Below are 23,586 nucleotides of genomic sequence, written 5' to 3' on the forward strand. Positions count from 1 at the left end.
TTCTACTATAATTTACCAAACTTAGTAACTAAGTTGTATTTGGGTCTAAATAAAATATGAATTTTGAGAAGACACAACTTACCTCAGTGAAATCTTAATTTAAATTAAAAATGGCAGAAGGAACATTAGAAAGTCTGAAAAAACCACTAGGGGATATTCTGAGCTTCTGATTGGTTATTTATGTCTTATATAGAAGTAAGTGTATGTAAGGGAGCATTTCCAAAAACGGAAAGAGATGAGCGGGGTGACACTGTGTTTGATTTATCATGTGAGCAATATCTTAGCAAGTAGAAAAGATAATAATTTCTTATTTTATATTATAGCTTGTCAATACCTGTAATTTGAGTTTCTAATTCGTATGAAACTATAGACTTAGTATTTTGACATCAAAAACATCTAATTTGAACCAGTGCTGTATTCACCATACCACGTGACACAAAAACTTGATGTTTATCTGTATTTTTTTCACATTTATTCTTAGATTAACAAACTGAGTAATGTATAGTTCGAAAATTTAAATTATAATCTACAGTTTGGTACCAAACTTATGACATAAATTCATGAAATAGTAGTTAAATAAAATTTTGAATGCGAGTCAACAGACGAGATAACATGGCCTTTCACCTGTGACCCATCAAGAAAGGGTTAACCCTTTTGTCCCGGGTAGGTTAAAGTGCACGTCACGACGTTTTGGAGCATTATTTTCAAAATTTTATTAAATAACATTTTTACTACTTACATCAGTGAAACTGGCATCAAAATGTAGTTTATAATTTAAATTTTGATATTATATATGTTTTAATTTCTTAATTTAAAGAAATGTAAGGAAAAAAAGTTAAATATCAATTTTGTGTGTCACATAACACGTCCAGTTGTCTTATTGTTCAGTTGCCATTTTATTGTGCCTAACATATAACATGTATAAGTAGCTAACGCATTAGGAAATCAAATTTGAAATATAGACAATCTAAATATAAAATAAGAACCTCCCTCCTCTATGATTTTCTGAGATTGCAATATTTTTAGCGAGTCTACTAGAGTGGCTCCTTCAACTGCACCAATCTTTTGAAAGCTCTTATCTAGTCCCACCTACTACTAATTAGCTACTGCTTATAACCAATAGAAAGAACATTTTCACCCCTACGTAACTCTGACAGTTCTTTATAAATAGCTTGAAGGAGAAAATAATTTTGCCAAAAGCATTGAAGTGTGATGATTTAGTCATTGCTCTGAACAGGAGTGGGATTTTTTTAACCCACATACAGTTTATTTAGAGACCCGACTAAATTACAGGGATTTTGAGTGTACTAGTACAGTAATTTGATAACTTTTTGGTCTTCAAAAATTCATATTTGAAGCCTAAAACAATTAGTGTCTCTACACCCTCCACCCAGAAGCATAAACGAGGCTTATGTCAAGGCTTAGCAAGTTTGATGCACGAGCACAACATCTCGTAACACGGTTACGTACTCAAAATCTTTGTTTGTCAGTGTATTTCTCATTTATAAGGATGTGCCCAAATAACACCTTCATATACTTATGCTGCAAAATTCCACACATCAAATGGGTGACCATAGTACTGAAACACCTCCTATGTAATGGATAAGCCTGGCTCAGAACCTACAATGTTTATTGGATCAGCCCAACTCTGAATCATATAATAAATGTTTTTACACATTCTAATTGCAATTTTATTCCCCTGGGAAATTCCTGTTGAAAGTGTTCTTGGAGCAAGGGGAATGTCACCTCAATGAATACACGTGCATTTTTGCGCTCAAGAGATTCGTATTACGGTTGTACATAAACACTGTGTCTTATAACACGGGTGGTGAATTATTGCTTTTTTTGTCAGCAGGTTTTTAATTTGTCTGTGACAGTAAAATAAACACAGAAAATATATGGGATATGTTTAGCAGTTGTAACTGTCAGGGGAAGAACTTTGAAACTTCATGATCAATAATGAAGAAAAAGGAAACAGCTGCTCATTATATTTCTGATTTTACAATCTTTCTTTTCATTCTACTTCAATGAGTTGTCTACAGGCTGAAGAACCAAATAATAAATGTAATAACAGGTAAAATATAATGTTTTATTGAAAAAAAGGTATACATGTATTTAGGAGGTTTCAGAAGTTGTGCAAATGAAATTCGAGATTTTTTAAAATGAAAATCACTTTGCACTCAGACTAGTTAAAAAAGAATCAATATTTTCATGGACAAATATAAGTAAAAACACTTCATTAAAAAATCTGATTTTTTGTGTGCAAAAGGCTTCTAATGTTTACTATATGTCTACAAACTTTTGTAAAGATACACTTAAAATATTAAAAGTTATAGCATGAAAACTATAACAAGCACAAAATGGTTATGAGGTTGGTCCCAGGGACGGAGCCCGTGTCAAATGGGTTAAAGGTAATCTTGGCTGTGTGCATTTAACTCTCCCAGTCTTGAATTTATATCTGTAACACTATAATATACTGTTAACTTTCTATGTAACATTTATTAAATGACTCTCAACATCATACGTTTTTAAAGCTCAATATTTAACTTATTTATTTATACCACACCACAATGTTTTTAATAACTTATAGGAAAAATAATTGATAAATAAATGAAAACAATACCAATAAACATCACAATCATAATTTCATAAATAAACAGCTTCTCACCAAATCTTTAGAATCCCTAATTCAGAGAAATAAAAATTAGTTCTTTACCTGCCTAAGATCAATAATATCTTGTAACATAAACCTGATCCGAGGGCTGGTCTTGCGTGTCTCCACTATATCTTTCATAGCTACAAAGTAAGCTTCCATCTATGGTTGAAAAAAGAAAACCTCAATAAATACTGCAATACTTTTTCATCTTGCACATATGAATGTATTACAATTAACTAGATGAATCAATAAATTTAATATTTTAGGAAAATAGTTGTTTTAAGAGTCAAGAGTAATGTCATTTTTTACAACTGAAATCAAGAGTTGCTCTTCTGTTATGTGTATTTATGCATTGACTCAAAGAAATACCTCTGTTGTAAATAATTTAGAAAGGTATAAGCAATATATAGAAAAGAATAATATAATATCATTTCACTATTATGTCTTGGTGCCTGCAAAAAATAAATTAGTTTCATTTATTTGGTGGGTTTCACCCAAAGCTACAAAAATGCTATCTGCACAAGCCATTCCTAATTTTTTAACAGACTTTCCACCCACCCCCAATTCTTGGGCTACTCTCTCAGGCTAAATAAGGGGGTTTGACTTTCACTCTTATAATGCATCCACAGTCTTTTTCTGGGGGGTGGGGGTGTAATGGGATGCAAACCATAAATACCTTAGCTCCACGATCCAGCAAAATAGACCACTGGGCCAAACTTAGCCCCAGAAAACAAAAAACAAATGCAATACTGGGTTTTGAACTATTTTCTATAAACAAAAATATAGTGACCAAATAAAAAAATTTTTTTGCCCATTGACAGTTTTTGAATTTTACAAAATTATTTATCATTAATTCTATAAAATGTCTGTGTCATGATAAACCAAACCACTAGACCATGATAGTTTCCAAAAAATCTGCATACAACTAGATATATACATATTAACCCCCTCTCTACAAGTTGAAAGCAATTATTTTTCTAGAACATGATATTTGCAGTATTTAGTCTGTATAATAGAATTCCCTGTCTTGGCCAAACTAGCTAGAAAGAACTAATTCAAACCACAGAAGGGCTCTGAAATTATTATTATTTTTTTGGGGTAAATGTAAGTATGCAAAAAATGTAAGTTGGGAGTAAGAACTGATATTGGCAGTACAATGCTTACCCATGGTTAAGTTGATTTAAAAAATAATATCATAACATTTTATCAGTCTTACTGATGTTTCTGTCATCTTGCTTTTGTCTCTCTCTAGTTCTTTGCCAATTGTTGTTAACAGACGACATAAACATTCTATAGAATCTTCATCTCCTTGATATAGAAGTTTTTTTATGCAACTGTGCATAATTTGCGTCGTCAACATCTGAAGCTTGAAGAGTTCTCCAACAAATCTGAAACACAAAAATGAGAGAGCATAGCATGATAAATTTTAGTTTTTTGAGTTTCTGCAACGTTTCATCTTTCAGTTTCAAAAATAGTAATCTAACACCAAGTAATAACTACAGTTCATCTTTATTCTACAGTATTTCTCTCTTTTATGAGAATTAAATTTTGAAATTGCATCCAATTTAAAATCTTGAATTTCGGAGTATTTCTTAGTTCATTATTTGACAAATTTTTCAGAGTTTACAAAGTCTTGAAGACAATATGATTATAATTTTACAAATATATATATTTATGTTAAATTAATCTATATCCTATTCATGACTATGAAATACCTTATATTTCCTAGTGACCGCCTTTTAGCCTTCTTCTCTTCTTCTTCGAGCTCTTCCTGTAAGAGAGCCTTTTTTTTCTTCCTATAACAGAGAGAGAGAGAGAGAAACAGATTAATACAGTTTCTTGTCTTCAGATTATGGGAGAAATAATATAATACATTGATTAATATTTCTGGTTGACCTCGGTCACTGTAGATTAAAACATTTTGAGTGATTTTTTTTCCATATATATAAATAAACATTAAAAAACAGAAGAGATGCTATTCTTGAACTGCCTTCAAAGCTTTTGTACAAAATATTTCAGTCATTTGAGAAAATTTTTAATACACATACACATGATTTTCTTGGAACAATATCTCAGTTTACTTATATTTTCTTGTGAGAGCAACAATGTTTATGTTATTTCAAAGTTGTTTTCTTTTATGTGAGATTATTGTAGATAACAGAGATGTGTAAAAATCAATTCTTTACCAATTCTGCTTCTTCGATCTCTTTCAGTCTTTCCTCCTTTTGAATTTCATCATAAATATCTTTTTCAAATTCATGCTGACATTTAGTCAATAAAATCTTGCTAAACTTGACACATTCATTTGAGCCTTCAGCTGCAGGCACTTGCATCTGTAAAAATATTCAAACATTTATTTAGACACTTTACACAAATAATTTTTTTTCTGTATGGCCATAAAAATATTTAAAATATGAACAATTTTATTTCCAAATAACTTAAAAATATATTCACATTTTCTTAAAAGTGTGTTTGATACCAAACTTAAACACTACCCCAAAACAAGAAAATACTGATCACCTGTTAACCCCCTTACACGTACACAAATCTTAGCTTAAGAATTCATCTAGCACTATACATAAATATTTTGCATTCAAAAATAGTATATGCTTTCAGAAAACATTCAAAATTTATAGATGGCTTAAAATCAAAATGTTTCATATTTTACAAATTCAGTGTACATTTACTCTTGTAATTTTTTATTAACATTACTAAATAAATACCTTTTTCTCTACTGAGCTACTCAAAGTGTAGGTCACAAGAAGTTTTATGTATAACAGGTCACGAGTAGTAAATCAATATATTGTCTCCAAATAAACACGTTTAATTTCAAAAAGTCTAATAATTCTTGCAAGATAAATTTTTCTTTATTGGGTTATTTCAATTTACTGTCACATGGAGATTTTTACACAAGACAAAAAGATTAATCATTTTAGTTTTTCTGGTAACAACACTGACATGAATAAGCAGATCAAAAGACTTTCTTCAAATAAAATTAGGTTCAACCTGATGAGGTCTTTAATGTAAGGTTTGTAAGTTTATTCATAAAATGTAGTGCTGCTATACACAAACCACTAGAAAACAAAAAATTAAGTGTCATGAAAAGGCAATGATAGATCTCACTTTACTTAAACAGAATTAAATGTACAAAATAACAGTCACAGCACATTAGTTCACAAAGTTATTAAGATGAAATCACCTAGAGCTTCAATACATACCACAGCTAGAGTTTTACACATGTTTGCATAAGGTACACTGAAGCTAGGTTCTTCTATGGCTTTTTTGAAGACTAGATTAATAACACCCTTCAATCGTTCTTCATTGTCAATAGGAAGTTCTTTCACTTGACTAACCAGTGTTTTGAATTTCTGGGGGGTTAATTTGTTTAGGATCCCTTGCACTTTCTTGTACAACTCCTAAAAGAAAGGAAAGAAACAAGAGATGAAACTTTCTCTTCGAAAACTAATGCTTGTATTTTGAGTGCTTTTGGCAGGTATCGTAATTTCAATTAACCAACTGTTGGAATAAACCAAAAACAGCAATAGTCAGAAACACTAATTACTACTCATATGTGATCAATTAAATTGCCAGACTAGTCTTGTAACGAGCTTATTGATAAAAAATAAAGATGTATCGATTTTTATTATGATAACTATTAACTTTTATTTATATTTATAAAAAAAATAAACAATTTATTCTTTAACAACCCTATAAAAACAATTTGACCTACCATAGAACTGAGAAGTTATACATACTATAACAATTAGTTTTCTAAGTTTACCTTCATGAAATTTGGCAAGTGTTTTATAAACATAACAAGTTTTTTGTACACAAAAAACCAGATTGGTTACTAAGGTATTTCTACTAAAGACTAGTCTATGAACTTCCAATGGTTTTACAGTCTAAGTGAAAGGTGATATTTATGCTAATAATAATGATACTTCTCTTCATCTTACAGTTTTCATATTTCATTTGCATATTCTCTAGAACCTCCTAAATGTTCTACATATTTCATTTTGTGTACCTTAACACTAACTGTAGAGAAATTATCTATGTGCAATGGAATGAAAAGATTGAAAATATGAAATAAAATTAATGCCATTTTTAGCTCTTCAGTGACTGCAATATCTACCAAAAATTTTCAAGTTACTTATCTTAATGCTTTCAACTGTTATTCTTTTTTTTATCAGCTTTATTTTAATTTTATGGTTGTATTGCAGTACTTTTCATCAGTGAAACAGTAATTCTTTTATAAAAAGCAATAAATCAGAGTAGAAACCCACTAGCTGTTTCCCTTAAAGCTATGTGACATAGTGTCATATTTCACACTGGCACTTGAACTGGTGTAATTTTAAACATTTTACTTTAGTGAAGATTTGTTAAGCTCACCTGAGGAAATCATAATTTTTACATTGTAGTTACTTGTATTAGAAACTATACTACAGTAAATAAAAAAATGTATCTAAAATTAAGGGTTTTTAGTACTCACTGTATATTCAAGCTGTTTGCACTCAAATGTAAAATATTTGCTGTTCTTACCTAAGCCTTGTTGAATCTCACAAATTTGAGTGTCCAAAACATATTCATACAGCATTTATATCAGACACTATATCAACAAAATATCATACACAATAATAGAATGTCCCAAAACTTCTATAATTTATCCACTTTCCTAAGTAAGCTATGAATAAGGTAAAAAAATATTCCACTAGCCATTCAAATAATCAAACCATGATCACAGAACAAGCCATTCCTATCAAGTAAATACTCTCTCTACCAAATTCAAAAGAACAGTTGTAAGCTTGTTATAAAAGATAACCTGCACTTTTTCTATTAGTTTTAAGCATGCCCATCAGCCATGTAAATTTGATTACCAAACAATCTTGAATGTCAGAGAGAAATGGGTTCTCTGGTATGTTTGACAAATTTATTGAAAATTCAATAAATAAAAGTATGAGGTTCAAATTTTAGATTCTTACTTGTAACTACATATTCTTTGTGTTTCTAATTGGTTGGAAACTGGAAGGTGTTCGGACAAGGTCACCCAATAGCTAGACATGGTCGTAGTGGACAATCTTTTGTCAGACAACCATGTGAAGAATTGGGAAAGATGAGAAACAGAAAGCAGGAAGGACAGAAACCATATCAAAAAGACCAAAGGTGGAAGGTAGATAATCGCCTTTGGTAAGGTGACATGGAAGAAGGCCTTATGGATTAGGAAAGGAAAGATGCAACATGTGGAGTCAGTCCCTGGACTGAGGCAAGGGACCTGACAAAAGGCATCTTAAAGATGGAGGGTGGTGACGTCTGGATGAACAATGTTCGACCACGACTGATGGAGTAGGGACCATGAGAGGGGTAAGGGCAGGGGAGGTTGCACAAGTAAAGACTGAAGTTGTGGGAATTAAGGTTGCGCTTGGCAAAAAGGTGCCACCAGGAGGTCTAGAGTGGTTTGGATTAGGGATAGATCTTTGGGGAGGAGTCAAATAGAAGAGTAAAACCAGATGTGAAGACCCCTCCAATCTTGAGTGAATGCATCCACCTGGAAGCTAGTGGGTGTGGAATGGGAGACTAAAAATAAGTTTGTTGTTCCAGTGGGTGGCAAAGGTATCGACATGAAGTGTCCCCAGCTGAGAACAAACACCAACTAAAAGACCTGTGGACTGAAGGACCAGTCCATGGGGAGAATCATGTTGGGTTAAGATAATCAATCAGCATCCAGATTAAAGGCACCAGGAACAAAGCAAGTTAAGACCATGGGACATATAGCTTGATGAACTGTCATAAGATCGAGAATGTTGATATGGATAGAAGACTCCAAGACTGATCAAAGGCCAGAAATATCTTTGGATTCAAGGTAAGCACCCCAATTCTCTAAAGATGCATCAGTGAACAGATGTAAATCCAGATGAGGTAGAGAAAATGGAATCCCTATTGTGGTCTGGTCTCTGTCCAACCACCAAGCAAGGTCAACCCTGATTGGGGAAGGAAGGGTAAAAAGGTCATCCACAGGATCTGAGTAGAAGTTCCACTGATCTAGGAGTGTACACTGAAGGGAATGCATATGAGCCCAATGTATGAGGATGACAGCTTCCAAGGAAGCCCACATGTGAAGTGAGGACTTGGTGCACTACTTGCAGATGAAGAAGAGAACAGTGAGCCTGACTGAGATAGGAATTGAATTAAACCTCCAAATGGATTAGGTATTGAGTGGTGGTAAGAACAGACTTCTCCACTATTGTCAGGAATCCCACCAGTGCTGCTTCGTATAGAAGCAGATAAGTGTGGTCCTTGGAATGTGTATAGGAAGAAGCAAGCAGGTGCCAGTCATATCCATGTAATAATGAGTGTAAAGTCTCAATGAGAACAAAGAGCTGAGGTTAGTCCAAACAGTAGTGCTTGGAAGTGGAACACCTGACCCTCATGGACAAACTGAAGAAAAAGATGTGATTTGGCAGCAATGGGGTGTGTGAAGATGTGTGTAATCCATAGTCCCGGGGGAAACACCTATCGAAGTGAAATGAGGGAAATCCAAAAATGACTTTAATCAGGATAGATCAATGATAGGGCTCCAATCTCCCATCTTCTTGGGGACTACAAAGGTTGCAAGGGGCACACCTGTTCGATAACTTCTTTGGGAAGCAGGTTGTAGACCACTTTGGTAAGATGACTGAGATATGTTGGATCCCGTGGAGTTGGGAAGGAAATGAGAAGGGGAGGTGGAAACACTGGAACTGAAGGTAGAACCCAGACAGAACCCACAGATCCATCGTGAAATGCCCCCACACTGCAGAAAAGTGGTGCAATTTGACCCCCACTGGTCCTGAGCTCGTCGTGGAGTCACCTATACCAGTGGGTAGAATAGGGAGCACCAGGAGGAAGGTAAGGGTCCGGATGAATGAAAAAGAAGGTCGAGAAACAAGGACACGTGCTTCCTGGAAGAAAGTGGGAGGTTGAGATAATCATATGGTCAGAGTTAGTTTGTTTTGTTTTGAATTTTGTGCAAAGCTACATGAGGGCTATCTGCACTAGCCTTCCCTAATTTAGCAGTGAAAGACTAGAGGGAAGGCAACTTCATCACCACCCACTGCCAACTTGTGGGCTATTGTTTTACCAATGAATATTGAGATTGATTATCACATTATAATGCCTTCATAGCTGAAAGGGCAAGCATATTTGGTGTGATGGGGATTCAAACCCATGACCCTCAGATTGCGAGTCAAACACCCTAACCATCTGACCATGCCGGGCCATGTGTGGCTAGAGAAGACAAAGATGAATGCAACCTAGCCACATCAACCCTGGATTCCAAAGAATCTAGATGACCCCCAAGTATGGTATAGTGCAAGAAGGGGATGAATGGGGGAGACACACCCCTGCAAGTAATGCATCTCTCTGCAACAAGTCCGAACAGCACAGTAGCCAGGTATTAAGAGCAGAGGCCAATAACTGAGCCACAGTGTACCAAAGAAGGGAACTGAGATCATCAGAAAAAAAGATCCAGGTAGAGACGAAAAGCCTCCAACAATAAATGGAGGGAAGACAGTTGTATTAAAATAAGAGGAAGAAGGACATGCACAGGATTAGGTAACTGATAAACTACAAAAATAGTGACATTATAGTAAAGCTTAAACACTTACATGATTAAAATTAACATTAGACTTAGGTTTTGAACCACAAAAAGGAAGGAGAGGATCCAGTTGCTGAGAATCTAAATACAGATTTGAAAAGTGATGGTGACAGGTGAGAGGGACGGGGAATACCAGCATCCAACTATAATTGGTCCAAAAATCATTGCGTATGAACCCTTACATTAGTTGAAGAGGGAAAACAAAAAACTCAGAAGATGGAATTTCACCCAATAAGGATGGGAAGGCATCATAAAAGTTGTGGGGGGGGGGGACATGCAATATACCACATACCTAATCACTCAGTTCTAAAAAAAAAATGAGTGGAAGGTGAGATCTCCTGATGAGGTGTAGAGCATGACAGACCAAAACAAAAAGTTGCTGGAGGAAGTGAATCTAAATTGTCTTTATCTTGATTATATTCATCATCAGAAAAATTGTCAGGTTGAAAAGGATCAGAAATTGCCAGTCAAACATATGAATCTAGCTCCCTGTGAATTAAGACCTGTACCTCCTCTGTCAAACCCGACATCTGGGTAGTCGTACCAGTAGCATTGTTGACCATAACGGGAACTTCCGTAGTTGACAAATTGAATCACAAATTCATTCTTAGTTCCCTTGTAATTCATTAACAATAAACAAGTAAAAAAAGAAACAAATGAAAGCAAATATAATAAAAGAAAACTGTTGAGAAAAAAATTAAGTGTCAACAAAACACAATCATAAACTGTAGTCACATGTGAAAAACATGTCTAAACGATGCTGTAGAAATCGAGAAAGTGAGGATTGAGCAGAAATATCAGAGGAAGCTACTTGCACTAATAAAAGTGGTGCAATACTACTGCTATATACATGTTCAAATATTACTTCAAACTGTTTTGGTACTATGATAAAAGTGCTATTTGATCAATTCAGAAAACCTTCACACTCATATATACAGGTTACACAAGTCTTCATTAGTTTCATAACTTCAGAAGTAGGCAACAGAAAATGTTTTTAACATCAAAATATGAACATACCCAAGAAATTTTAGTAGCAATTAAAAGAATAATGACCAATATGACAAACTATAAACTGATCCATTAAATCCTCTGCAGAATTATTAATAACTACGAAGTAGTGTTTAAATTTAAAATAGCAAGGTCTATTTAAAGCTGAAAATCATTATGATGACTTTTGCATCTTCAGATAAGAAAGGTAAATGATACACTACAAAAACAGTGACATTATAGAAAAGCTTAAACACTTATATGAATGACAACAAAGTTACCCGAGTTTTCTTCTCCTCAGGAGATTCAGGTTCTGGAGCTTTGTAGGAAGGTTTCCATGCATTTTCTGATTCATGAAGTTTAACATCCTTACTAAATGAAGATGTAATTTTCTTTCCTTTGTCTCGGTTGTGTTGGCTCTGTCTCCTTCCTGCACCTCCACCTTGACCCTTAGGTATATAAACAAATACTAACCTTAGAAGTAATATACCACATTAAGTAAGGTCTTATCCCTCAAAGTAAAAGTTGCATATAAACATCATGAAAAGCAGCAAGATGGTAAACTACCGTATAAACACAACATGTAATTGATTTTCATTTATACCATGCCTCTTAACCACTGTCTTATTTTTAAAACAAAACCACCTTGCCTATGCTAAGATACAATTGTTAAGTTATAACCAATGAATGAGTTTTGTTTTATAAAACATTTTTATTACTTTTCAGCATGCAACAAAAGTGTGAAAACAAACATACTAAAAGTGCTTTAAAAAACGAAAAGCAAAAGTTTTAATGTACATACCAAAAATACGAAAATTTGTCATGATTAAAAGTTGTACAATGCACAATAAACATATTTTGCAATATTTACACAGTATCAAATTATTTACATTCTTTACATACAAAAAAAATGGATCCACACAGAAATGTTTTATTTTGTAAAAACTAATCAATGGACTAAATTAAATTACTTCAAAAGTTTCAAATTTAGACTTTAAAGCATAGATCACATAAACCAAATATTGTTTATCTTCCAATTCACTTAACTATTTAGATAAAAGCAGACCAATACTTACATTTCTTTGCTGGATACCCGTGTAAAGGGGCAGGAAAAGGTTATCTGAATGGTAATTACGAAACTGATTCATATTTACAGTCCTCCTCATGTCAACTTGTTTAGAAAGATTGGCCTGTTGCAAAAACATGGTAAATTAGAAATTCCTTTGTTTATCATAAAGTGAAATTAAAAGCCATAAACTTATAACAAAATATTAAAACACATTTTTAAGAGATGATGCTACATTTACAAAAGAAACTAACGAATAAAATATACAGTAAGAAGGTTAACATTTTCCTAAAATCCAGGGGACAAAATAGTTTGGTAGATTTGATTAGCAGAAACTGCTACAATTAGTAAATACTGCTTAGCATCTTTTTAACATTCATCATTTTAATACATTATGCCAACTAAATCCAGTATTAAAGTCTTATCTCTTTGTAAAGACATCCACTGATTAAAAAAAAAGAAGAGGTAAATGGTATGTTTTTATTCTAATAACACCTTTATTCAGCTTCAAACCCTAATATTTAATTGTACCACACACAGCATTTCATGAACAAAATAGTTCCTGGTATATAAAGTAAAACTTCAAAACTGCAAGAAATACCAAACACCTCAGCTGTCACAAATTAATGCAACAATCAATTAACCAGAGAAAGAAGTGACCTGAAGGTATTACAAATAAACAAGGTTACCATAAATCTTTTTTGAAATTCATCTAGTTTATTTCTCTGTTTTTTATTTTGGTGAGACCTCATCACCCTCTTCACAATGTGGTCTACTTGACTTTTTTAAGAAGAAAATGTCAAGTGACCTTTCAGCAGTAATTACCCCTCTCACCACAGTCATCCTTTACTGTGCATGTGTGAGAAATGTGATATTTTTACTATAGGCATACCCTCTTCTCTAATTTATTTACCACCCCTCCAAGAAGTACGAAATTTAATGTAAATTACTTATTATAATATTACCATCACTCAGATAAAGCATAATTTTCATAGCCTTCAATTTTGTTTGGTTAGAGAGTCATCAAATAGAAAATCAGATCCTTCTTGCCACACACACACACCTGTCACATCCTTTTTTTCAGGATTTGTTAATAATTCTCTCTTACGTTTATTACTATTTTTAACCAATAGAAAGCCAAGGTTTTCATCTATGAAATGATGTGTTATATTACATTGCTTTTTGTAGAGAAAAATGTTAATTTCTATTTCAGTACAAACTTCATTTCCACAAGAAACACATCAACTAGCTTGGATGAATTAGTAACAGCTTGTGTCACACAGTTAGAAAGCCAGAAGAATTGTAATTGATATGGGACATTGTTTGCTTTTTGCATGTTATTATTATTATTATTATATGTTCTTTGGTGCATATTTAATTAAATAAAAATTATTTAGTGCACTACTACCATTAGTATAAAAAAGTAGTTAAGTGTCATCAACTATATTTCTTGTTTTTCATGCATATTCTTAATTCATTATTATAAAGGTAACTGAAATGTAAAAATAGGAAACTCTTAGGTTAGTGAAGGTTAGATTAAGTAAAATAAATAATAATATAATAAAAAATTTTCATGAGGCAAACATGCAAACAGCCTGGAGAAGCTCAACAGCCTGGAGAAGCTCATAGATTTTATTTACAACTTATATTATAATGATGCGAATAGTACTAGTAGTTACACACAGTTGAAAGGGCAATAAAGCAATAAAATTTAAGTATACCATTACAAGTTTAAAGCTACTTAGGATTAACAAATATAGTTTCATGTTACAATTTGAAGTCATTCTAGAAAGAATAGTACTAGTAGTTACACACAGTTGAAAGGGCAATAAAGCAATAAAATTTAAGTATACCATTACAAGTTTAAAGCAACTTAGGATTAACAAATATAGTTTCATGTTACAATTTGAAGTCATTCTAGAAAGAAAAAAAGGGCAATTTAGATTTATTACTTTTTGGTGGTGATGAGGTCGATCAAACAAACCAACCTTGTATAGAGTTAGTATAGAGAAAATAATGGATGAAATATGAAGATTTACTTAAAAAAATAACGTTTGATATGTATTTAGGAGGTTTTAGAGATTACAAAAAGGGCATTTGAGATTTTCTAGATGAAAAAAGTATTTTTTAATCTTAACATGAAAATCATTTTGCACTCAGATTGGTAAAAAAAAGATTCATTATATTCACAGACAAATCTTTAGAAGAAATACTCCCTTAAAAAACTGATTTTTTTGTACAATAGACTTGTAATGTTTAGTAAAAGCCTGGCAAATTTTGTGAAGATACACATACTGTATTAAAAGTAAAAATGGTCACTATGGTCAGTCCCTGTGACCAAGCCTGTATTAAGGGAGTTCGTGACTGACTCAATGCTAAGTGTGCAGTGCATGTACTGTACGTATATAGTCTAGTCTAGTTGGCTAGGCTGAGGGTGCCAACCGGCCACATTCCAAACCTGATGAACAGACCTCTACAAAGTGTATGTGTATGTAATACGAGTGTGACAAAGTGTGAAAATACTGTACGTGCCACTTAGCAGGAATTTCTAAGAAATAAACATCAGCTTTGGTATATGAAACTGAAATGTTACGGCACTTTCACCGTGTTGTTGGAGGTCTTGAAGACAACATACAAGAGAAAGTAATGATTTAAATGTTATGCTAAGGAAAGAGGAAAGTGATTAGAAATGGGCTGTTTTGATTCGCAAGTTGTGATGAAAACCTGGATATTTTGTCCCCTGAAATCATGCAAATAATGTGATATAAACAGTTTCATTATAAAAAAATTACTTTCTCTGGTGCTTATATTATCTCTCTCTATGTGGGTTCAGTGAGATTGACAAATAATATAACCACCATGTAATCAAATTATAACTATGAATGTACAAAATACACCTTCATAAAATTTGGCAAGCTTTTCATAAACATTACAAGTCCGATGTATACAAGAGATCTGAATTTTAATAAAGTATTTCTACTAAAAATTTGTCTGTGAATTTGTGAAGATTTACTAAATCAGTCAGAATGAAAGGCAATTTTAATAAAAATACTAATATTTTTTTTCCATCTTACAGTTTCATATTTCATGTGCTTAATCTCCAGAACCTCCTAAATAAATATCCTTTTTGGTAAAACTATATTTTCTCAACCATAACACTAACTGTAACAAAATCAATGTACAATGAAATGAAAAGTTGAAAAAAAAAAAAAATTAAGAATATCTTTTTTTTTCTAGAAAGACTGCAGACAATTACAAATATTTATCATAACAGAATCAGTTTCTAACCTTTTCACATCTGACTGTTTTTAGCTGTATTATCTTATAATGCCCCTTATCTATGTAGGTGACAGCAATTAACCATAGTGGGAGAACTTAGTGTAAACAACTGATCAAGTTATAATCATATGATGTAGTTAGCTCAAAGCTGGAGTTGTGAATTTTTTGACATCTTTTTTTTTTCATTTACTTTTTGTTATCTAACCTAATAAATCTATAATTTTCATATTCTAGTTAATTTTGTTAAAAAATAATACATAATAATGAATAAAAGATAAATTTTTGACTTACAAGAGAGTTGAAGCCTATCTCAGATATTTGTACACAAGAGTGTACTTCCTTAGCACTACTTTTTTCATACTCTGCTGGTTATCCACAATGCCCCAAAACTACTATAATTTAACTGGTTTTCTAACTAAGCTATAACTAGGTTTAAAAAATTTCTTTTAGTTCCCTGTGGCAGAAAAACACAATCCCAAACAATGAAACTGAGACTAAGTATCTATTTATAGTTGCTAAAAAGAAATAACTGTAGGAGGATCTTATAAAGACATTTTCTGAAAACAGAATGAGATGGGAAAGGCATGTCATGCAAGTTTTAAATTTTTTTTTTACATCTCAGTAAAGCAAGAAGATTGGAGGTTCTAAGTTAATATTCTGGATTTGTCAACATTTGTGTGTTTCTAATTAGGTGGACAAGCAGTAAATCATGTAATGGTATAAAGAAATTCTCAAATAAACAAATTGGAGTGAAGATGCATCACATGAAACAAAGAAGTGAAGATTTAACATTCAGTTAAATATTTATTCTTAAAATTAGGTAATTAAAACTTAAATAACATAAGAGTTTGAATTATAAACCATATCCTGATTGACATACATTTATAACAAAGTTATTTAATTAAATTTTGGATGTAACTCTTAAAAAACGTCATGACATGCTCATTTTGACCCTACCATATGCATAGGGTTAACACCAATACTAAACCATGTACCTTATCTTTAATGACTTCCAAATTTGGAAGACCTTGTGGCTTCTTTAGTGACATTGGTTCAGACTGAAGTTGAAGGAGAAAGGCACGGTCATACTGCTTTTTACCTTCTTGATTCAATGGACTCCACTGGTCTGTCAGGTTAGAACAAAGCAAACAATTTCTATTAGCTTACTCCATTTTAGTACTTAATCTATAATGTGAACTAGAATTGACCAAGCTTAGGCTCTGAAGCCAGCTTCATAGCCTGAAGCTAGAGCTAAATGCAAGCTCACCAGTGTGCCCTGGAGCTTGGAGCCAGAGCTACCCCACTCTTTCCTAACCTCCCTGTTAATTTTAAAATATATTTTGTACAATTTAAATTCACAGAATAAATAACTATAAAGATACACATCAAGCATTAAACTCTCCAAAGGTATTTTCAGAATTATGTACTGTACTTTTATTATTGACATAATGTGCACTGCAAAAATAATTATATAAAAAAATATTTCACCCATTAAAAAGCTGTTTAGTTATATTAACTGATTAATAAAATTTAAATACCATACAACCCTTCCTAAAATCACAGTTCAATTTCTAATTTTTTTTAGTCAAAGATTCAATTAAACAACTGAGAGCTCAACTGGAATGAAAACCAGATCTAAAAGGGTATTCTTAATTGTATATATAACAAAAATGGGATGGACAGAAATATAAAAATGTGTCATACAAAATATTATAAAAAACAATTTAACTAGTACATTAATTTCTGTTTTTTTAAATACACTTATGTACATAACCTTAAGATTATTTCAAAGAAAAACGGTTTATTATTTTTTGTCGTTTTATGTCCTCACTGTTTTCTGTTTGGATTATTTATCAAGTAAAAACTGTTAATATATTCATGTTAATGTTTAATTAAAAAGATAGCTGAAAAGTTCATAAACATAAATATATAAAACTTTATATGGTCAAATTTCATACTCCACATTCCCTTTTACTGTTTTAATTCTAAGTAACCTCACAACAAAACCATAAACAGTACTATCCTAGTTAGCCATATGGTTCTGGTGTTCCAGAATCAGAGCCAAGTAAAGGCAGCCAGATCTGGAGCACCAGTATGAAGCAGCCCTGAAGCTAAACCACTGGAGTCACTCCAGACCCAGAGCCAACAAATCCAGGGCATTGCAATCTATCAAAAAGTCAAATTTAAGATAATTAATTCTTTTCATCATATCTTGGTTTCAGAATTATTTTTACATAGCAAATTATTTTGTTTAAAAACATTGAGGTTGTAAAATTTGCACAAAATGCTATAAAATAAAACAAATTAAAATGAATTTAAAACAATACTCATAAAACTGTACAAGATCCATACTAAGCCATACTGCATAATACTAAAAAATATATATAAAATTTTCTTGTATGTTGCCCTATCTTAACATTTTTTATCATAATCAGTAACCACACTGAGCCCAACACTTAAAAAGCTTTTAAATTTGAAAATATCTAAGTAATAAAAATAAAGTATGATAAGACATATTCACTCTTCTATGATCTGTTGGAAACATTATTGTAAAAAAAACATGCGCACATTTATTACTGGTTCATGTATTAAACATTACACTAAAGTTTCTAGTACTAAATATTGCTCAAGAATTTTGGTTCATAGAACTGATCTTCCAAATACTTTTTTCTTTCTTTTTTCATTATAAAATAAACTGTACAAAAATTCAAAAATGACTGTAATACATTATACTCATCTTCCAACAACTTTCAATTATGTTCACACTTCTTCACCAATAGGAGCGTGATATATGCATACGACTCCTTCTATACACCTCCACCAAACTATCACATCAAAGTTTGGCAGAAGTTGAGTGGAGAGAAGTACCTATTGGAAATACACTTTCAGTATAGGAAAATTGTAACTTCCCTCCTCTCACAAGATTAGCTAGAATCCCACATTGATTAGGTGGAGGGACCAGTACAAGGAAATGACAGAAGTATCCCTAGAAAGCATCCAAAAGATACCCCTGGAAATGAGAAAGTCAGATTCAAAGATCTGATGACAGGAACTTCTGACCAGGTATACTCTTTACCCATCTGTGAAGCGTATAAAAGATAAGGGCGGAAAAAGAAAGGAGCATATCCAAGTGGGAGAGAACTGAGGCAGAATAGTGATCCTAGCCCTGAAATATATATGGAACTTAATCCCATAAATTATGAAAGTGGATAAATCAATGGATGTGCTCCTAGGTATAGAATGGCTACGGAGCGACGGACTGTACTCGGTAAATCAAGTACATCCAAATCACATTTTGCTGGGAACCGATATCCACATGGGGGTAGGATGAGGATCATACATTCTTCACCTCAAGTTCAAAAGACCAGAGGGAATATAGAACCACTCCAACTCCAGAACATGACACGTGTTAGGTTTGATATATTGATCTGGGGATCCGACACTCCAGTATCAAGAGGATGTCTATATAATATAAATCAACTCCCCCAACATCAAAACTGACATGATAAAGATTTCACATGTGAAATTTCAAAATTTTCTGGTGCATAAGAGTATTTCTTAAATATTTCTTAAAATGAACATTACTTTGCATAATAGATAGGTAACATGTGAAAAGAAAAAAAAGACATGAGAAAATCATTGCTTTATAAACCTTAAGACTTGATAAACTGATAAACATTTTCATTAGCATTCGCTTACTAATTTAAAAGTTATAGCATGAAAACTATAACAAGCACAAAATGGTAATGAGTTCGGCCCCAGGGACCGAGCCTGGGTTGAAAGAGTTAAGGGAAAGGTGAAACACGGAACATGAAGAAAGTGGTTCAAACAGAGGTAATAGTGGACCATCTTAATATCCCCGGCCAGAAGAGTAGGCCATCAGGGGGGACAACAAATCCAGAAAGATTGCAGGAACATGGTAAGTATAGATGAAGCAAGAACACGATGGTATTGGGATAACAAAAGGTATGCGATAAGGCAGCCTGAAAACCCGAGAGCAAGGAGACTGAACACTCCCAGTTGAAAAGACGTGTGAGAAACTCCACTACTCAAGCCACAGTAGGTTGGTCCTATACAGTCGTTCCAACGTTCAAAAACAGAGAAAACTCGATCGGGTGCCCCCTTGGGGATTGACATGTGCTACCGTTGTAGCATTATCAGAAAGAATCATCACCTGACAATGTCTGGCGATAGAAAGGAAGTGATTCAAAGCCACGGACCACGAGAAACTCAAGGACATTGATATGCGTGGACCTTTCATCTACATACCAAATACCCAAAGCCTCCTGGTGATGGACCCATGCATCTCAGCCCTGAAGGAGTGCATCCATGAAAAGATGTAAATCTGGACGAGGAGGAGGAGGAAGCAGGACGCTTGCCAACATATGGGCCTTGTCCAACCAACAAAGCAGATTATCCAACAGGATATGAGGAAGGGTAATTGGAGCTGCCAAGGGATCCCAAGTAAGGTTCCATTAATCATGAAGATTCCACTGAAGGGATCCTATGTATGTGCACAACTGAAGGGGACCAGTGACATCAATGAAGACCACATCCCAAAAGCTATAGAACTAACAATTCCATGGAATGAAGTCGTAGAGGAGAAGGTTGGGCCTGACTGAGATGAGTGTCGAAAAGGATACCTAAATGAATGAGATATTAGGTAGGATGGAGAAAGGAGTTCTCCATTTTGATTAACCAGCCTACCCAATCAGCCACGTGAAAGAGCCAAGGAGAATGGCTGGCCGACTCTATTCGGAATGAACCAAAGAAGCCAGTTGTTCATATGATAGTGGAATTGCAGCCCCAGAGCATGAAGATGGTGAGCAAAAGCTCTGACCAGCCGACAGAAAACACAAGGAATGTGTAAATAAGTATTGGCGATGTCCATTTTGTTCATCCATAATCCGAGAGAAAATGCCCACCGTAGGGTGAGAAATGACTTCATGATAAAATGGGGCAGTTGAACAAATCGATTGAGGCAGGACAAATGAAAGACAGGCCTCCAGTTCTCTGGAATAAAAACCTAGTGAAGTATGCAGAACAGATTCGATGGCCTACTGAGATGGTGGTCCTGAACTGCCTCCAATAGATGCTGGCCAGTCATTTGATCCCAAGATGGAGGGAAGGAAACAGCTATAGGAGACATGGGAGGTGGATAAAGAAATGAGATCATGAATTGTTTCAATAAAACTTGAAGAACCCAATGATCCTTGATGAAAGGACACCATTGATGAATAAAATCAGCAAGTTGAGCTCCAGCAGGACCAGAACCCACCTGGTAGTCACCAGTACTGTTGGCAACATAACATGGCACCCTGAGAAGAAGGGACAGGTAAGGGTTGGAAAGAGAAGGAAACTAACAAGTGCCATATTGGGCTGCAACTGAGACAAATTGGCAACAAGATTGGAAAGGGTAGACTGTTGTACTGATGCAACTTGTGACTCCAAAGACTCAATGATTGTGAAAGTATGTAATGCCACAAAAATGGGGCCATGTGTAAATCTTGAAGATAAAATGCTGGCAAACAGATGCAAGTTAAAGTCCCAAAAATAGAAAAATCATGTATGCAAAGCTAGAGCCGAAGATGACAATGAGCCAACCTGGAGGAAAGAAGGGAGAGGATTTCAGGGTTTTAGTGGAGAGCCTTAGGGTGGAGATGGATGGTATACCGTAAAAGAGTTGTGAGGGTAAGATAAAGCGGTAAAATTGGGCATGGGTCAGACTTACCGGAGATTCGGGGACCACACCCCAAACAGGTATCAATTCCAATACCAGTTAGTAAAAGGTTCTGGCATATACCTGCTAAACTATAAACTTATCAATCTTGATTTCTTCAAATATTTTGAAAAAGAAGAAAGGATTCATTAAGCAGGCACAGAATACATCATACTAGTTTTTAACAGGACGAGGGAGTCACATGTTACAAGTTTGCAATTGATACAATTTCATGAATTGTAACATAAACAGCCAAAAAAATTAGATACTGTATGTTGGAAATTAACTTGAAATAAACTGATTGATACATTGCTTTAACAATTATTATTATTATTTAATCATGAACTGAATTAAAATTACAATATAACTACACATCCTTATTAAATCCAAAATGACAAATTAAAAATAATACATGATAAGTAAATGTAAATTCTATATTTTATAAAAAGTTACCTTATGTAAAGTTATAACTTTTTTTGTACCTACTTGCTGAATAATCATACTTTAATGTTATGTAAGATTCCTGTAGATGCAGCTCTTTAACCATTGAAATATTTTCAACTATTTCCTCTTCTTCTTCTAACAAGCTTTCACTTGTTTGATTTTTCTCAATCACTTGATCTTTTGAAGGCAATGTCTTGTTTGCTTGATTCGTATCTGGAGTTTCTTCCTCTTGTGAAACTCTCATTTTGACTAGATTCTTTTCTGTTACTTGATCTTGCAAAACCCTCAAATTTGTTTGATTCTTTTCCACAACTTGTTCCTCTAACAAATTTCTCCTATGTACTTTAGCTCCTCCAACATCTTGCACCTCTTGTGAAACTCTTCTATTGGCCTGGTTGTTTTCTAATACTAATCGTTGTTCTTCAGATAGTTCATCTTGTAGTGGTCTGATTGGAATAACAGATGGTTCAAAACTGGATTCAACTAAAACTATATCTGGTTTTGGAGACAATGACAGGGGTGTTGAAGTCTAAGAAAGATAAAAATATTTCAATTTCTTTCTTTGCCATGACTGATAAAAAACTCATAAAGAATGTTTCAAAATACAGACGTAGTACATTATTAAAAATTTCATCACTGTTAAACATTTTGTTTTTATATAATAAAAAGAATGTACACAGATCTTGTGTTTGGAAAAATATGATGCACAGATAAATAGAAAATTAATTAACAAACAAAATAAAAATATCTATCCATTGCATTTAAAATACTTCATCTTAATTTAAAAAAGCAAACAATTTTCTACTGTATACAGCAGGTAAAAGCTTTATTAATAATCTTAAACAGCGATACAACAATTAAAAATGCTTCTACAGCATGCATTCTAAATATTATAAAAGATGTGTAATTTGAAAGTAACTAAACAGTAATGTACATATCTTTTACTAGCTTTCACAGTTATCATCCAGGGAATGAAAACAGCTGAATAAAGATTTTCATTTTGTTCATTACTCTTTCTTTCTCTTTATATTCCATTAAAAGTTACAAGTAAGTTATCAGAGCATAAGAAATATAACTCCAAAATTTCTGTTCAGATGATAAAATTTGTGAAACATTTTTTTGCATTCAATTCATTCTTTCTGAACCAATTTCTACATACGACGTTAAAATAAAACACTGACTCATCTATGATATAATGTATCTACACCCATGAATCTATGTTACAGAACAATTACTGTCAGGTATAAAAGATTATTTAGTGTAGGTAGTATTATTAATTATTTTGTGTTTGTAATCCATTGATGTTGAGGCTATCAAACACCGTGTTTGCAATCCATTTATGTCTAAGATATAGAGATTTTTAGAAGGCCTAGGTGATAGATGTATAAATGGCTGTGACCAAACAAGCAAAAACAAAAGAGAGAGTAAAAAGTAAAGTCATGGGAAAGAGAAATTCAGTGTTACAAAAGTTAGAAAAATGCAAAGTTAACCATCGTAGGAGCGAAAGACCTAAAGGTTGATATGTTAAAATGAGATTAATAGTTTGAAATATATAAGGAGAATAATTTGTCTTGTTCTAAGCTAATTGAACATGCCTCTATGGACTTTGACGAGAAACAGACAATTATTTGGAAGCATGAAAAAGCAGATGATTATTGGAAATACAGGATACAACTAAGGTAACTCATGCAACAGTGTAAGTGGATTATATACAGATACTACTGCAATAAAAATAGAGAAAAAATATTTCGGCTTCTCAACTGAATTCTAAATCAATTGAATAGGTCTAAGTGGACTTTTGACAA

At 33.3% G+C, this 23,586-nt stretch overlaps 1 protein-coding gene and 1 long non-coding RNA gene across 3 annotated transcripts in view; one reads left to right on the forward strand and one right to left on the reverse strand.

The window, feature by feature from the left end:
- Positions 1 to 9,038, forward strand: part of LOC111085439 — a 14,387-nt gene extending 5,349 nt beyond the window's left edge. Inside the window, exon 3 of the long non-coding RNA XR_002610277.1 lies at positions 9,029 to 9,038. This is a non-coding gene — a long non-coding RNA (uncharacterized LOC111085439). The remainder of the gene's footprint in view (positions 1 to 9,028) is intronic.
- Positions 2,717 to 23,586, reverse strand: part of LOC106457907 (eukaryotic translation initiation factor 4 gamma 1-like) — a 79,990-nt gene continuing 59,120 nt past the window's right edge. For both annotated transcript variants that reach the window (XM_022383979.1, XM_022383980.1), the window contains 9 exons: positions 21,824 to 22,310; positions 16,614 to 16,744; positions 12,350 to 12,463; positions 11,555 to 11,722; positions 5,875 to 6,072; positions 4,843 to 4,989; positions 4,372 to 4,452; positions 3,873 to 4,044; positions 2,717 to 2,815 (listed from right to left, as the gene is read on the reverse strand). In XM_022383979.1, the coding sequence (XP_022239687.1) occupies positions 4,396 to 4,452; positions 4,843 to 4,989; positions 5,875 to 6,072; positions 11,555 to 11,722; positions 12,350 to 12,463; positions 16,614 to 16,744; positions 21,824 to 22,310 (1,302 nt within the window). In that variant the 3' untranslated portion in view covers positions 2,717 to 2,815; positions 3,873 to 4,044; positions 4,372 to 4,395. The remainder of the gene's footprint in view (positions 2,816 to 3,872; positions 4,045 to 4,371; positions 4,453 to 4,842; positions 4,990 to 5,874; positions 6,073 to 11,554; positions 11,723 to 12,349; positions 12,464 to 16,613; positions 16,745 to 21,823; positions 22,311 to 23,586) is intronic.

The sequence above is a fragment of the Limulus polyphemus genome, unplaced genomic scaffold, assembly GCF_000517525.1.
Source record: "Limulus polyphemus unplaced genomic scaffold, Limulus_polyphemus-2.1.2 Scaffold390, whole genome shotgun sequence".
In the NCBI taxonomy this organism is placed as follows: Eukaryota; Metazoa; Arthropoda; class Merostomata; order Xiphosura; family Limulidae; genus Limulus; species Limulus polyphemus.